The 14,389-nt window shown below is 43.8% G+C and overlaps 1 protein-coding gene across 6 annotated transcripts in view; it reads right to left on the minus strand.

Annotated features, from left to right (window-relative positions):
• COL14A1 (collagen type XIV alpha 1 chain) overlaps positions 1-14,389 on the minus strand; it is a 236,029-nt gene that overhangs the window by 115,644 nt on the left and 105,996 nt on the right. For all 6 annotated transcript variants that reach the window (XR_015140401.1, XR_015140400.1, XR_015140402.1 and 3 more), the window contains exons 22-23: positions 12,339-12,488; positions 8,870-8,986 (exon numbers count right to left, since the gene is read on the minus strand). Coding sequence is in view for 3 of the 6 variants with exons in the window: in XM_086335693.1 (XP_086191819.1) it covers positions 8,870-8,986; positions 12,339-12,488 (267 nt within the window). In the remaining 3 variants the exon portion in view is untranslated. The remainder of the gene's footprint in view (positions 1-8,869; positions 8,987-12,338; positions 12,489-14,389) is intronic.

A 14,389-nucleotide genomic window follows, 5' to 3' on the forward strand; every position in this document is an offset into this window, starting at 1 on the left:
GTCCTTTATTGAGCCCATGTTTGCATGAAATGTTCCCTTGGTATCTCTAATTTTCTTGAAGAGAGCTCTAGTCTTTCCCATTCTATTGTTTTCCTCTATTTCTCTGCACTGATCACTGAAGTAGGTTTTATCTATGGACAAATCCTGATTTTTTAAAAATGTAATTAAAGTAAGGCCATCTGTTGAATGGAATCTGAAATTTACTTTTATAATTGTCAATCTTAAAGAACTTCAAAAGTGAACTTTATAATATAATGTTTAGTAATATATTTCTTTGAAACAATATAGGTCTACCTCAATATTTTCTTTATTAGATATTATACAAAATGATGAAATTGGAACTATTTAAAGTGTTTGTGAGATTTAAATTGCTGTGAAAGGAACTTAAGAGTAAGAAAATACTAGTAAACCCTGCCTTCTGCTTGGCTGATATCCAACTTAGCCTTGGGTTCCTGGGCTCAGAACCCTATAACAGCCGCTTTATTTTGACCCTAACCACTCTGGAGCCTCCCGCAAGCTTCTGTGAGCCACCTGTAATACAAACATTTCCCAAATCCTATGCATGGATCACCTTTAGCTATCTCCACAAAAACTTGTGAGACTCTCCAGGAATTAATTCTAGAAATGTACTTTCTGTCGTTTCTTCTATTTCTCATGAATACCCATGCACTTTATAGAGCCTTGACAACAGCAGGTTTCACGGCTGCATAACACAACAAAACCTACAAATCATTGGAAATCTGGAACAAGCACTGTGAAATTAATAGGAAACAGTAACAGGTTGCTCCCAAGGCTAATGAAGAGGGGTTACACGAATCGGGGTGTATCCATGTTGCTTTTGGCATGTATGATTCACGGCTTTGCCTTAAAGAAAAACACTTAAAGTGATCAAATGATGACTAATTTCCTGCCCCCTTGTGCCAAAAGCCAGAAGTTAAATTTGTTTTGTTTTTTTTGGAACAAGGGAGAAAATCTGTCATTGAGCATTCATTCTCATGAAGTCATGCTAAATACATTCTTTGGGTGACCGTCATGCCACCAACTTGACTTCCAAGTGTCTCAGGAGTGGTTACTGAGATCTACAAGCAAAGAAGGTCCCAGATCCAGTAAACTCAATTGGGATTTGATGATACATGCTTTCCACTCTCTGGGTCTTTCAAATCATGTGACCCCAAAACATGGAATCAGCACTTGAAAAAGGTGAATCTTGGGAATGGGCTTCGTTTCATATGATCTCTTGTTTGGGATCTGGTCCCTAATAAGGTAGGCTCTCCACAATGCTGCAATTCTCTATTCTGGTTAATAGACGACAGAGAACTAGACATTTCAGTACCTAAAGACAGAAGACAAGGTGAGCATCTTTGAAACTTAGGAAAAAATCAGGCTAAAAAGAAATTTACCAAGTTAATGGGCTTAGGGAGGGAATACAGTGTGAGGTACATATCTACATCCCACCTTAGGTGCCACATCAATTCAAAAACAGCTGGCAGAGAGACGGGACTCTGCAGTGTCTGTAGAACTAACGGAGGCTCTCATGGGGTTCCGAGGTACTCAAAACCAGCCCAAAGCCTCTGAAACTCTGGTCTGTCCTACAATTAACCAAAAGCCTACAATTTAATTTGGAAAGTCTAAAGCTTGACTCAAAAGCAGATTGGATTTCACTCTCTAGAGAGGACTTGATCCTTCTGGTAACCTTTTTTTTTTTTTTCTTCTTGGCTATGAAAAAACTGTCATAATATTTACAGGAGTAGAAGACAGCTGTTGTTTTTGCCTGTTTTACATCTGATCTTTCTTTCGTTGAACCCGACCCTGGTCTTTTGACTTGGGAAGGCCTGAGTAAGAACGCCCACCTCTCCCCAGACACAGGTTGGGCAAGAGCCAGGTCTTACTCGCCGTTGAGTCCATGCATGTATTCCATGAACTCAGTGACAGATTCAGGGGGATGCGACCCCAAACAGGGCCAACATGACTCAAGGTCCTGGACTTCTGTGGGAATTACTGAGAGAGAAGAGCTTCCTTCTAACTATGACAGTGAAGCTGAAGCTTCAGATGTAGGAGGACGTACATCTGGACTTGACCGGGCCGGCTCTCCATCTGGCTGAGAAGGAAGGTGGAGGGGTGAGGGCGGGGGGTGCCGTCCCGCTTCCCCTCGGCGAGGGCGTCTGAACCCCGCGGCTTCGACGCGCCTGAGGCAGACACTGGGGGAGGTCTCGGTGCGCGAGGCGTGGGTGACCTTGCCACCCGAGTCCCTGTTATTTGTGCTTTTTACCATTTACAAACAAAGCAAGCACACCTGAATGATACAGCTTTGCTGCTTTATTCACAAACTCCTTGGAGATTTATAGGTATGACCACAGGTAAAGTCCTCAAAAGAAGTCATTTGGGAAAACGGAGGCTCAGAGAAGAACACTGACCAGCTGTCGGGATAGAGCAGAAGCAAATCTACTGACTTCATCTCAGAGTAAAAGTGCATGAGGTCGGACATGGGGGATTCAAAACACAGAGAGAGAGAGAACCACTCATCACACAGTGGGAGTTTGGCAGTGCACACACGTGTGCCGAGTCGCTTCTGTCCTGACTCTGTGCGGCCCCGTGGACTGCAGCCCGCCAGGCTCCTGCCTTCATGGGACTCCCCAGGCAAGAACGCTGGAGCGGGTTGCCAAGCCCTCCTCCAGGGCATCTTCCTGCCCAGGGACTGAGCCTGCCTCTTCCGGCTCCGCACTGGCAGGCGGGCTCTTCACTACTAGTGCCACCTGGGAGCCCAGGAGTTTGGCAGAGGCATTCAGAAATAAGCCAGCCTGCGGTAAGGCTCTTCTCTATCATGTGGAGAAACTGGGTCCCGTTTCTCTCTAGTTTCTCCTCTGGTTGAAGCGGACGGACTGACATTTCTGCAGAGGCAACACGTGTAGCCAGCGGGAGGTGTTACAGAGGTGAAACAGTGGAGCCCGGGGACTCAGGCACCCGGGAGGAAGGTGCATCTGATCACATGTCCAACAGCAGCGATCAGGAATGATGATCACATCGTTCTGTGAGATAAAGAAACTCAACCTAATTCTTCCCCGGTGCAAAGTGGAAAGACTTCAAGGCATGAGTTAGGAGGTGGGGATTAACATACACACAGTAATATACTTGCAACAGATCATCAACAAGGACCCACCTAGAGCACTCAACACGCTGTAATAACCCACGTGGGAAAAGAATCCAAAGAACAGACACATGTATAACTTAATCAGGTGGCTGTACACCCAACACAAACATGACGTAAATCAACTGTATTCCAGTATACAATAAAAATTAAATAAAAAAAAATGGAGAGACTATTCCCTACCCTAAATTGTGTAAGTTAAAATATTTAAACATATTCCCCACATTGACTCCCCACCCCTGGCTATCAATTAGAATCTGTTGCTGTCTGGTTGGTTAATAATATACAGCTGGACACCTGAGTGAATATGTAGGCTAATTGGGCTCATAAATTGCTCAGCTATAACTGCTGATGAAAAATAAACTGAACAACACTTTTGTTCATTCTTGCTGAATTGAGACTGTTGAGGCTCAGCTGAAGAGGTTTTTGGCAGCCTGAAAATAATCCTGGTGAAATATAAATTAATTTAACTGGAAGATAAGAAGGAAGTGGGGACTCTTATTTCTAGTAAAAATACTTGGCTTCAGCGAGAGCTTGTGTGTGTGTGTGTGTGCGTGTGTGCACACGCTCAGTCGCTCACTTGTGTCTGACTCTTTGCAGCTACATGGTCTGTAACCTGCCAGGCTCCTCTGTCCACGGGATTCTCCAGGCAAGAACACTGGCGTGAGCTGCCATTTCCTTCTCCAGGGGATCTTTCCAAGCCAGATATTGAGCCCACATCTCCCACATCTCCAGAATTCACAGGAGGACTCTTTAAACTGAGCCACCTGGGAGTTTACTGAGGTTTTAAACGCCCAGATCAGTGTTACCAGACACATCGGTCACGGTATCTGATAAGAATCCCAACGCTATTTGTAAAAGCATTTAATAAAAAAATACACTGATGGATTTCACTAATTTCTTGATAAAGACAGTTTTGACATCTTTCTGTCAATCTGTATAAACATGATTTTCAATGAAAGCTAATGAATATCTACAGGAGCCTCTGTCCCATTCTGTCAACTGCTTAAATAGTATCATAGATAAAAATATTCTGGGATAATTTGGACGTGTGATTTTTATAGTTACTATGTTGCTAAGGCTTAACAAGTACCACCAAATGTGATAAATGTCAACTGTTGTATATTAAAGTATGACTCAGCTAGTCTTAAAAAGATATATGAAACATAACTCCTCAAGATTTTATAGGTATTGTCAAGCAGCTGCATATCTTTCATCTAATTCTGCTTCAGTTCAGTTCAGTCACTCAGTTGTGTCCAACTCTTTGCGACCCCATGGACTGCAGCACGCCAGGCTTCCCTGTCCATCACCAACTCCCGGAGTTTACTCAAACTCATGTCCATAGAGTCGGTGATGCCATCCAGCCATCTCATCCTCTGTTGCCCTCTTTTCCTCCTGCCTTCAATCTTTCCCAGTATTAGGATCTTTTCCAAAGAGTCAGTTCTTCTCATCAGGGGGACAAAATATTGGAGTTTCAGCTTCAGCATCAGTCCCTCCAGTGAATATTCAGGACTGACTTCTTTTAGGATTGACTGGTTGGATCTCCTTGCAGTCCAAGGGACTTTCAAGAGTCTTCTCCAACACCATAGTTCAAAAGCATCAATTCTTCGGCGCTCAGCTTTCTTTATAGTCCAACTCTCACATCCATACATGACTACTGGAAAAACTATAGCTTTAACTATACGGACCTTTGTTGGCAAAGTAATGTCTCTGCTTTTCAATATGCTGTCTAGGTTGGTCATCGCTTTCCTTCCAAGGAGTAAGTGTCTTTTAATTTCATGGCTGCAATCACCATCTGCAGTGATTTTGGAGCCCAAAAATATAAAGTCTTTCACTGTTTCCACTGTTTCCCCATCTATTTCCCATGAAGTGATGGGACCAGATGCCATGATCTTCGTTTTCTGAATGTTGAGTTTTAAGCTAACTTTCTCACTCTCCTCTTTCACTTTCATCTAGAGGTTCTTTAGTTCTTCTTCACTTTCTACCATAAGGGTGGTGTCATCTGCGTATCTGAGATTATTGATATTTCTCCCGGCAATCTTGATTCCAGCTTGTGCTTGCTCCAGTCCAGCATTTCTCATGATGTACTCTGCATATAAGTTAAATAAGCAGGGTGACAATATACAGCCTTGACGTGCTCCTTTCCTTTTTTGGAACCAGTCTGTTGTTCGATGCCCAGTTCTAACTGTTGCTTCCTGACCTGCATACAGATTCCTCAGGAGGCAGGTAAGGTGGTTTGATAGTCCCATGTCTTGAATTTTCCACAATTTGTTGTGATCCACACAGTCAAAGGCTTTGGCATAGTCAATAAAGCAGAAGTAGATGTTTTTTTGGAACTCTCTTGCTTTTTCAATGATCCAATGGATGTTGGCAATTTGATCTCTGGTTCCTCTGCCTTTTCTAAATCCAGCTTGAACATCTGGAAGTTCATGGTTCATGTACTGTTGAAGCCTTGCTTGGAGAATTACTTGGCTAGTGTGTGAGATGAGTGCAATTGTGCGGTAGTTTGAGCATTCTTTGGCATTGCTTTTCTTTGGAACTGGAATGAAAACTGACCTTTCCAGTCCTGTGGCTACTGCCAAGTTTTCCAAATTTGCTGGCATATTGAGTGCAGCACTTTCACACCATCATCTTTCAGGATCTGAAATAGCTCCACTAGGATTCCATGACCTCCACTAGTTTTGTTCATAGTGATGCTTCCTAAGGCCCACTTGACTTCGCATTCCAGGATGTCTGGCTCTAGGTGAGTGATAACTCCACCGTGGTTATCTGGGTCATCAAGATCTTTTTTGTACAGTTCTTCTGTGTATTCTTGCCACTTCTTAATATCTTCTGCTTCTGTTAGGTCCATACCATTTCTGTCCTTTATTGTGCCCATCTTTGTATGAAATGTTGCTATCTCTAATTTTCTTGACGAGATCTCTAGTCTTTCCCATTCTGTTGTTTTCCTCTGTTTCTTTGCATTGATCGCTGAGGAAGGCTTTCTTATCTCTCCTTGCTATTCTGCATTCAAATGGGTGTATCTTTCCTTCTCTCCTTTGCCTTTAGCGTCTCTTCTTTTTGCAGCTACTTATAACGCCTCTTCAGACAGCCATCTTGCCTTTTTGCATCTCTTTTTCTTGGGGATGGTCTTGATCCCTGCCTCCTGTACAATGTCACAAATCTCTGTCCATAGTTCATCAAGCACTCTGTCTATCAGATCAAACCCTTGAATCTATTTGTCACTTCCACTGTATAATCATAAGGGATTTGATTTAGGTCATATGTGAATGGTCTAGTTGTTTTCCCTACTTTCTTCAATTTAAGTCTGAACTTGGCAATAAGGAGTTCATGATGTGAGCCACAGTCAGCTCCCAGTCTTGTTTTTGCTGACTGTATAGAGCTTCTCCATCTTTGGCTACAAAGAATATAATCAATCTGATTTTGGTATTGGCCATCTGGTGATGTCCATGTGTAGAGTCTTCTCTTGTGTTGTTGGATGAGGGTGTTTGCTATGACCAGTGCATTCTCTTGGCAAAACTCTATTAGTCTTTGCCTGCTTCATTCTGTACTCCAAGGCCAAATTTGCCTGTTACTCCAGGTAGCTCTTGACTGCTTGCTTTGCATTCCAGTACCTGATAATGAAGAGGATATCTTTTTTCAGTGTTGGTTTCTAGAAGGTCTTATAGGTCTTCATAGAACCGTTCAACTTCAGCTTCTTCAGCGTTATTGATCAGAGCATAGACAAATTACTGTGATATTGAATAGTTTGCCTTGGAAACAAACAGAGATCATTGTTATTTTTTAAATTTCATTCAAGTACTCATGTAAACTCCAGGAGTTGGTGATGGACAGGGAGGCCTGGCGTGCTGCAGTCCATGAGGTCACAAAGAGTCGGACACGACTGAGCAACTGAACTGAACTGAACAGCATTTTAGACCCTTTTGTTGACTATGAGGGTTACTCCATTTCTTCTAAGGGATCCCTGCCCACAGTAGTAGATATAATGGTCATCTGAGTTAAATTCACCCATTCCAGTCCATCTTAGTTCGCTGATTCCTAGAATGTCGACGTTCACTCTTGCCATCTCCTGTTTGACCACTTCCAGTTTGCTTTGATTCCTGGACCTAACATTCCAGGTTAAGCATCCCACAAAACCACCACAAAATCCAAGTGATTTGTCCTGACTTTTCCTTATTCAATGTTTATTGCAGATTAAAGCCACTCCCATATGCTTAGCCAATGTCTGGCTAAAGAGACCTTTACAGGATCACACGCTGGGAATTAAGGAATTAGTGGCTTATTAGCAAGCCTGCGGAGACAAAGCCTTGGTCAGTGTTGGCAGAAATCTCTTCTTGTGTTTCTAATATTCTATCTTGTATTTTTAGCTCATTTCCAGCACTCTACTAAACTCTCAGTACCTTACTAAACTATGCTTTCCACTTCCTGGATTAGATTAAAAGTGAGATTTCTGCATTTTAAATGTAGTTATAGCCAGGGATGTGTGCTACTAACTAAAGACAAGTCCCATCCACACCTGAAAAATTAGCCCTTTCTGCTTTTTTAAGTGAGGAAACCATTTATCATTTATCCAGACATAAAAAAACAGTAACAATCACGAGGACTCCCTGGTGGTCCTGTGGATAAGAATCCACCTGCCAGTGACGGGCACACGGGTTTGACCCCTGGTCTGGGAAGATTCCTCGTGCAGCGGGGCTTCTAAGCCCATGAACCACAACCACTGAGCCCACGCTGCACGTCCCGAAGCCCGAGTGCCAAGTCTGCGCTTCACGAGAGACGCCACCGCAAGAGGCCCACGCACCTGGGGAGCGGCCTCCGCCCGCAGCGGCTGGAGGAGAGCCTGCCAGCAGCCATGAGCTAATCAATTGGTTTAAAATGAATGACCTTATCAGCAAATTTGAAAGGTTAGAAAATGCCATCTGGAATTCTATAATGTTGGCTCTGTCCCTGCCCCCCAAACAACAACACGATCTTTCCTACTGACAATGCAAATCTGATCAAAGAAATTTTCATTGTTTGATCCCATCTTCTGAATATTATTCATGCTGATAATGACAAAGCAAGATTAACAGTTCCTGGAAATTCATTCTTGGGGAATCCATCTTTTGTTATTGTTCTTGATACTTTTAGTAAAAATAAGCAGACATTTTAAGAGTTTCACCTTTGAAGCCAAATCCCAAACTGTAGATGAACTTGAGAGCCATGATGCTAATGTACTGCCCATGGATAGCACAGATGCATCACTTCATCTCCTGAATGAGTTTGCTGCTTATCAGTTCTCCCCAAAAGTAAAAAAAATCACTGAGAGAAACACTGAAGTAAACCCAGATAAAGACCGAACAACAGCTCCGTGCAGTTTAAGGCATGTTATGAGCCTTCCTAAGCAGCTCCCACCACCACAGCAGCCGCATTTCCTGGGTGTTTAATATGCACAAAGCACGGCTGCAAATATTTCACACAGATTATCTCAGCTCAATCCCCACAGAATGCCCCAAGATCCACACTACGGTTCTACCTATTATCCGTAAATGGGAAAATGGAGACTTGGAGAGATCACATAATTGGCTTAACCAGCCCTCCTGACTCTACGTCCTGCAGGATTCGCAACGTAACGTTGCCTCCTCAAGCAGAATGCGTGTGTCTAAGTTCGTCGTGTGTCATCCACGGTAACTTGCACAGAGCACACGAGCGCATGACAGAAGCGTGGGTGACGGTCACACTCACCCTGGCGGGACTCCAGGACAACCCTGTAGGCGGTGGCGTGGCGCTGCACCTGCCAGCGGGCACACAAGCTGGTCGTTTGGACCTCGTCTGCCTGAAGGTCGGTCACGCCCAGAAACACTGCAGTGAAACAGAAACACGACTCGGTCACGCTGCAGACAGCGCCACAGTCACCCCCAAGTCCGAAGTCAACTCTGGCAGAATCTGAATTCAAGGTTCCACAGCCAGCAGTAGGAAACCCACCAAGTTACACAAAGGACAGCGATTTTATGACTTTAAAAAGCAGTTGCAGAATGTGATGTATGATAGGGTTTGTCTGTTCCCTGTAAAAAAAAAAAGAAAATATATGTCTGGAAAAAGCCAGTTGTGATGGATGGTGAAATTATGGGTGATTTTAAATCTTCCCTCTTCATTAGTTTATGCTTTCAAAATATTCCACAATTAATATATAATACTTTCATAACAAAAATGTTAAACACAATATATACTCAACTACTGAAAGAAAGCCATGGTTTAAACAAAAGGGAGGAGCAAAGAGGACAAAAGAGAAATTACTCAAACAGGAGCAGCTCACACCGGCTGGCCCTCAAAACACGACTGAATGAGAGTGAGCAAACTTCTGAAAATTTAAAAAGGAAAAATTGAACACAGAAAACAAAAAATGATTAAAAATACACGAATTCTTATTCATCTTAGAATAAACACAGTTATATACAGAAGTCATTCACAGGGAGTTTATTTGAAGAAGCAGTAAAAATACTGTTTCTCCAATTGAGGACTAAGGATTCAGTGTTTACCACTTAGATCCAAGCAGAAAAAGCAGAAAATTAATAATGTTTACTTTTTCTAATGACCTCTGCCTTCATCCACATCATTCTCTTGTACTTCTCTTTCAGTCACTTCATAAAATTTAAAAATAGCTTAAAATCATTTTTTAAGATGGTAAAAATAATCTGGACTAGTAACAATTTGCATCATGACATTGTTCCTTTTTGTTGATCAGCAAAGGAAGACCATTTTTCCTAAGGCAATGAAACAATCCTCTCAAAAAAAGGAAACCAATAATGACTTATATACCCACACTAAATTTTAAAAATACCGTGAATCAATTTATTTTCCATTTTACAGGGTTTTATTATTCTTGGGAGAAAGAGAGAAAGCAAGCCAATCTAATTTTTACCTTAAGGATAGATGATAAAACAATTCAATACTTTCATTATTTTAAAATACATTTGGAATACTCACATTTATTAAAGAAGAGAAGACGGATGAAACAGAAGGAGGGGAGCCGAGAAAAGAGGACAGAGAGACGAGAGAGAGTAAGAAGAGAGAGAAAGAGAATCAGGGACAGGAGGACTGGCTCAGACAGGCATCTGGCGAGAAGAGGAGGACGAACTAGCGGGAGACGATGAAGGTGGGCAACACACAGGGGACTCACGGGGCTTGAGCAAGGCTGCTGGGCGGCGAGGGGGCACAGCTCACGGAATCCCTGGAGGCTTCCCTGGGGGCTCAGAGGGTGAAGAAGCCGCCTGCAGCGGCTCCATCCCTGGGCCGGGAAGATGCCCTGGAGAAGGGAATGGCACCCCACTCCAGCGTTCTGGCCTGAAGATGGACAGAGGAGCCTGGAAGGCTGCAGTCCGTGGGGTCACAAAGAGTCGGACACGACTGAGCAACTGACACTTTCACTTCCTAGAACCTACAACACTATCATTTCAATTGCCAAGTCCGAGATCAGAGCTGTATGCCAAAGGCTTCCGAGTCCTGTTGAAGAGAGACACTGTTTCTTTTGAGACTAAATGGATCCCATATTTAATTTTAAAGATTTCCATAAAAAAGAATTCAGAAAGCTTCCTCTAATGAAAGGGCAGAGCAGGGGACAACGGAGGCTGAGATGGCTGGATGGCGTCACCGACTCGATGACGTGAGTCTCAGTGAACTCCGGGAGTTGGTGGGACAGAGGCTGAGATGGCTGGATGGCATCACCGACTTGATGACGTGAGTCTCAGTGAACTCCGGGAGTTGGTGATGGACAGGGAGGCCTGGCGTGCTGCGATTCATGGGGTCGAAAAGAGTCAGACACGATTGAGGAGCTGAACTGAACTGAGCCCCTATATAAACACAGGTGGCCAGACACAGGTGGCCTGGGGTTTGGTCCAATATATGCCTCATACTTACAAAATTCCTTTCGTTGGAATAATTTTTTGATTAGCAACCAGAGTGAGAGATGACCCAAATTCACAAAGCGCAGTCATCACAATGATAAAAGTGGTTATTTGTCGAGTGCTTGCCATACAGTAGATCCTTTGTATGTTATATCTTTAGTCTTCCCAAACAGTCTATAAACAGTTATTACTATTAATATTATATCTTCATTTTAGGGTTGAGAAAATGTGGGCTCAGAGAGGTGAGAGGTTATTTGCTCAAGGCCTTAGCTAATAAGAAGATTTACGGTTTACACTTCTGATTATACCATGACTAACATCCTCGAGTGTGGGCCATGTGCTGTTGATAACACTAGGGGTAATTTCAGTCATCCGACAGCCAAACCATTTTTATTTTGGTCATTTATGTATTACCTTTAATGTGTATTAAAGTGAAAGTGAAAGTCACTTGGTCGTGTCCAACTTGTTGCGACCCCATGGAATATACGATCCATGGAATTCTCCAGGCCAGAGAAAAAGTGGGCAGCCTTTTCCTCCTCCAGGGGATCTTCCCGACCCAGGAATCGAACCGGGGTCTCCTGCATAGCAAGCAGATCCTTTACCAGTTGAGCCACCAGGGAAGCGACGTGTATTAAAAAGACTGGTTTTCTGTTGAGAGTTATTATGTGGTTTTTGAAAGCACTTAAGTAAAAACAAAAAGAAACTGTAAGTTGATTTAAAGAAATATATTAAACAGATGGTGTGGAAGCATAAGAAACAGCAGGAATATGGCACATACGTGCCGGAGTCTGGAAAACACTGTATTATGCCACGGGTGTCTGTGAGTGATGTGTGCCAAGGAGAAGTCCCAGATGCTGTGCAGACAGCATGCAAGCCCTTAAAAGACAGAGAAGGAAGGCTTTCGAGTGGTGCAAGTATCTTTAACGGACGGAGTGAGAGGGTGGAGAGGGGCAAAGGCTTTGACAAAGGCAAGTTTCCCCTGGCTCAGCTTGGACCGGCTTTGACCACATCAGGTTATATGGGTTGGATGGAAAATTTCACCTAATTTGAAAAATACCAACAAAGACTTTCCAGAAGGAAATCCCATCCGCCACCATCAAGTATGTTTGAACGCCGGCTTCTGACATCCTGCCTGCCAACTAGGACTCTGAACCACAGCCCTGAGTAGGGAGCACACCTTTCTTTCCATGAGGCACCATCCAGAAAAGGCAACACTGGAGAAAAGAGACACCGACTGCTGAGCTGCTGCAGGGCTTAAGTTACAGAGAAAAACAAAGTGCAGAACCACGCGCGGCAGCGGCCAGCCTTACGTGTTTTCACCACGCCGGTCAGAGCGTCGCTGAAACCCGAGGCCTGGGACGCGAATATTTTCACATTGTAGTCCATTCCGCTGAGCAGGTTTGTGATGAGGATGGTGTTAATGTTAGCTCCCACGAACGTTTCCAGGGTTGGGCCAGCAACTAAAGGAGAAAGAGTGTATTTCAGTTGCCACAGAATAGGGAAAACGAGAGACACTTCTGAACTGATTGACATATTCCACTGTGCTTCAGATTGCCCAGGAGACACTCACAGAGTGTGGCTTGGATCTAGCCCCGTTACACTCCAAGACTTAACCCACCCACCTGACTCCCAGAGACACTTCTGAACTGATTGACATATTCCACTGTGCTTCAGATTGCCCAGGAGACACTCACAGAGTGCAGCTTGGATCTAGCCCTGTTACGCTCCAAGACTTACCCACCCACCTGACTCCCAGGCTCGGGCTCCTTCAAGGCATCTAGTCCTTTTCTTAAATATAGTTCTTTCCCTAGAGCTACCCAAAGAAACTGGTTCACCTCACCGTCCACCATACTGTGAGGCCTTCACAGTGGAGCCGCCAGGATGTCACGGGCTTTGGGGTGCGTGATGAAACAGGAGTCATTTTGGGTTAGCCCACCTCAGACACCAGCTTTGTCCCCTGAAGGCATTAAGTTGCCCTAGCGGCCACTTTGTCATGGACACTATGCCACACCTCGCCGCATAAGGACAACCATATACGCTATCAGTATGGGCTCCATAGCCCCTCTTCTGCTGTTTAAGGTCACACAGATGACACTCCTCCTCCCAGGCCCTTGACCATCTGCCTTCTTTGGGCTTTTACATTTTCACCTCTGTTCCAACCCAGTGGAATCTTTGATTGATCAGGAAAAATATTCTGTGCTATGTCATATATAGGAGAAGGCAATGGCACCCCACTCCAGTACTCTTGCCTGGAGAATCCCATGGGTGCAGGAGCCTGGTGGGCTGCAGTCCATGGGGTCATGAAGAGTCGGACACTTACTGAGTGACTTCACTTTCACTTTTCACTTTCATGTATTGGAGAAGGAAATGGCAACCCACTCCAGTGTTCTTGCCTGGAGAATCCCAGGGATGGCAGAGCCTGGTGGGCTGCTGTCTCTGGGGTCGCACAGAGTTGGACACGACTGAAGCGACTTAGCAGCAGCAGCAGCAGCATGTCCTACACAAATTGAGACTCATAGTGCTTTCGAGGGCAGAAAGGTTTTTACTGACCCATAGGATGATTTTTAAGTTTTCCTCAACCTGATGAATTTTATACCTTGCCACAGTTTTCAGAAAGCTATGCTATGTGTACCGTGGCTGACTCATGTCAGTGTGTGGCAAAAACCACTACAATATTGTAATTAGCCTCCAATCAAAATAAATAAATTAATATTTTTTAAAAAGCTATGACAAACCTACACACCATATTAAAAGGCAGAGATATCACTTTGTTGACAAAGGTCCGTATAGTCAAAGTTATGGTTTTTCCAGTAGTCATGTACTGATGTGAGAGTTGGGCCATAAAGAAGGCTGAGCACCAAAAAACTGATGCTTTCAAACTGAGGGCAGGAGGAGAAGCGGGTAACAGAGGAAGAGATGGTTGGATGGCATCATCAACTCAATGGACATGAGTTTGAGCAAGCTCCAGGAGATAGTGAAGAACAGGGAGGCCTGGCATGCTGCGGTCCATGGGGTCGCAAAGAGTTGGACATGACTTAGTGACTGAAGAACAAATACCTTAATACAGTTTCCAGAATGAGGAGACTGAGAAGTTGGTAAATGGACTTTCTCTAACTAATCCAAGAAGTAAGAGGTAGAAGAGGAATAAGAAATCGGAGAGTCTAAATGTTTAGAGCTTATATATCCATCAAGCCACAGAAGCTTCTTATTGCTAAGGAGTCAAAGTCTGCTTTGGCTGGCTCCTTGTCTGGGGTGGGCAAAGGTCAACTGTAGACCAAGTATATATTCTGCTTATTACATACCAGCTGTTTTTTAGGTGAGGTGGTAACTTCAACACATTTTTCTTTTTTTTTTCATAAAA

Source organism: Bos grunniens, chromosome 14 (assembly GCF_055505025.1).
Source record: "Bos grunniens cultivar Pamir isolate PY7600 chromosome 14, Bosgru_T2T1.0, whole genome shotgun sequence".
NCBI lineage: Eukaryota > Metazoa > Chordata > Mammalia > Artiodactyla > Bovidae > Bos > Bos grunniens.